Here is a 3,060-nt window from a genome sequence, read left to right as displayed (position 1 = left end):
AATTATCAAATCTTTTCCGTATATTTAACTAAATAATGCAGGAAAGAGAGCAAAAGTAGTGGTGCAAGGTCAAGGAAGATTTCAAACAAGAAATACATCAGAGTAAAAAGCAAGAAGCAGAACGTGTCAAGAAAAGAAAATGAAAGATATTCTGCAACAAAATTACAACCAAGAAAATCGTTTTCAATCAAAAACCGTTTCTAAGAAAGCAAAACGGTTACCATCAAGTAACCTCATGGCTATAAAATGGACATTGCCAATCTCTGCAAAAGTAACTTGGGAGATTTGAAATCATTCCTCTTATAAAGTTTATTTCAGTTTTTAACGTCTTCGTAGACCACGGTAGTGGCTACACTTTCATTTCAGTTCTAAATAAATTTCAAGGTAAAAATTACTCTAGTTGCTATTTTTAATTAAATAGGCGAAATTATTCTTATTGAATATTTCTTTCTATTTTCTTATTTAATGGACATGAATATTTGCATTGGCAGTACTACATCTAGTATGGAGTAATTATCTTATTTTGGGAGAATGATGGATCTTGATAATTCTATATAATAGTGAAAGTTTATTTTTCAGTTTCACTTGTTTGGTTTGAAACTTTCGATTTATAATTTTATCAACCTTTATAGTTAGATGTTATTTAATTTAGTCACACCTATTCTCTTTGTACCACAAACTAACATGTTATTCATTTTGTAATCGAGAGAGGCAGAAGAGGTAATAAGGTTAATAGTGGTGTTGATAAGTGTTGACATTTATTTAATCACATCTATCTGTTTTGTGTTATAATTTGATTTTATACTAATTCTGAAATCGGAAGAGGCGAATAGTATAAAATTCAAGTTATAAAAAGTAAGGTAACCGAAAGGGATTTACTTTGAAAAAAGAGCATGTTTCAATTCAAACATATATTTCTGGTTCTTTAATATTACTATCTTGATAATTAATTGGTATAACCGAGAGGAGTGATTGTTCAATTTAAGTAATCATATATAAGTGTAATCGAGAGAGGCATTTATGCATTGTTTGAGAAATAAATACTGAAAAACAAATATATGCTTTTTAATAGAATTATCAAGTGAAATCAGGATCCCAACATCTTTATCATATTTGTTAAAACCAAAAATACTTTTCTCTACAGTTTGTTTGTTCATTATTTGCTTGTTAACCCTCAACTCAACTTTCCGATTCTCTCAAATAGTAATTAAAACAAGAACAATTTGTAGAATAGATAAATCAATCTCTGTGGGATCGACATCTTTCTATACTATAATTTTACAGAGTACGAGTTTAAATTCATATACGCTAGACACTCGTCAAATTTTTGGCGCCGTTGTCGGGGATTGGCAAACATCTACTTCAGATTAATTGTTTTGTTACTAGTTTGAGAACTTATTATTATAATTATTATTACTATTATTACAATGTCGCTATCAATTTAATAATATTATAATTATTAGTATTATACTTAAACTATTATTTTTACCTATATCATAATACTACTATTTTTCTTTTTTGATTTTACTTCTACTATTTTATTTCAAGATTTTTTTAGGAACTAAGTAAAAAAAAGGGTTTAATTTTCTTTACTTTAAGAATTCCAAGTAGTTTATGACCTGTTATTCTACAAAAGAACTGGTGAATTACGATCCTGAAATTGAAAGATCTCTTTGATTGCGCAGGAAAAGACATGCATCTTCTTCTCAATACGTAACCTGCAACGGAATGGAACATCAACTAGGTGATGACGACAACCCACAAGAAATCCCACCACAAGTCCACGTAGATGAGCATTTTGATGAAGTGGTGCCAAGACCAGCAAATAGAATCCTATGGGATTATGCTAAACCTGACCGCTTCAACTGTGAATCTAGTGTTAGGAAACCCCCAGTAGCAGCTAACAACTTTGAAATCAGGACCGGCCTGATCCATTCAATTCAACAATCTTGTATCTTTACAGGAGATTCAAGTGAAGATCCACATAGTCATATGATTGATTTTTTGGAACTTTTTGAAACTGCTAAGTATAATGGAGTACCTCCTGAAGCTATCAAGTTAAGGCTATTTTATTTTTCTTTAAAAGGAGATGCCAAGACTTGGTTGCGAAGTTTGCCTCAAGGGTCTATTACCACATGGGACCAGATAACTCAGAAATTTTTGAACAAATATTTTTCTCCTGCTAAAACAACAAAGTTAAGACAAGATATATCTAATTTTTTGCAAACTAACACTGAGTCGGTTTATCAAGCATGGGAAAGATTAAAAGCAATGCTGAGAAAATGTCCACATCATGACATTACTGAACATATGCAGTTGTATGTTTTTTATCACGGGTTAAAACCCTCTTGTAGAAATGTGATTGATGCAGCTGCAGGAGGTTCCGTAATGGGTAAAACTACAGAAGAAGCATTGCAATTATTGAATGAGATTTCTGAGAATGCCATCCAATGGCCATCTGAGCGTGTAATCATCAAGAAGGCTGCTACGGTAAATCAGGTAGATGCCCTAAATACACTGACACAACAGATTGTTTCCTTGGCACAAAAGTTTGAATCTTTTCAGGTGAATACACAACAACCAAGACAGACTGAGACTTGTGGCATGTGTGGAGGAAATCATCTAAACCATGATGTCACGACCCATTTTCCATAATAGGTCATGATGGCGCCTAACACCGTTGTCAGGCCTGCCGATGCGGAATGTGATTAAGTTCTCATTTTTACTTTAGCCAAAGACAGTCATACTAGATTTTCGAATTTAAAGATAAGACCAGTAAAGATCATAAAGTGCTAAGATAGCAATACAACCGCAAAATAAATGTCTACTACTGTGTGTGCCAGAACCTGGTGTCACAAGCTACGGGCGACTAGTAGAATATACACAAAAGAATAATACACTATCCTGCTGTCTGAATCAGGGTAGACAGAAACAAAAAAAATACAAGAAAGGACTTCATCGGCTGCGGATCGGCATGAAAGAGAAGCAGCTCACCGTAGAAGTCCCCAAGCGTGCTCACTGATGCGCACCAGGATGATGTCCAGATCCACTTGCCTCAAA

General features: G+C 33.5%; 1 protein-coding gene across 1 annotated transcript; it reads left to right on the top strand.

Annotated features, from left to right (window-relative positions):
- The first annotated feature begins 296 nt into the window (after positions 1-296).
- Positions 297-2,694, top strand: LOC109218558. Its single transcript, XM_019382933.1, has 2 exons — positions 297-384; positions 1,686-2,694. Exon 2 carries the CDS (start codon positions 1,729-1,731, stop codon positions 2,653-2,655), a length of 927 nt encoding a protein of 308 aa, XP_019238478.1. The 5' UTR covers positions 297-384; positions 1,686-1,728; the 3' UTR covers positions 2,656-2,694.
- Positions 2,695-3,060: the final 366 nt, after the last annotated feature.

The sequence above is a fragment of the Nicotiana attenuata genome, unplaced genomic scaffold (assembly GCF_001879085.1).
Source record: "Nicotiana attenuata strain UT unplaced genomic scaffold, NIATTr2, whole genome shotgun sequence".
Classification (NCBI taxonomy): domain Eukaryota; kingdom Viridiplantae; phylum Streptophyta; class Magnoliopsida; order Solanales; family Solanaceae; genus Nicotiana; species Nicotiana attenuata.
This window is presented reverse-complemented; position numbering and strand designations above follow the sequence as displayed.

Bases quoted from the DNA above. Each gene is read 5' to 3' on its own strand.
- LOC109218558 (XM_019382933.1), top strand. From the start codon at position 1,729: ATGGAACATCAACTAGGTGATGACGACAACCCACAAGAAATCCCACCA.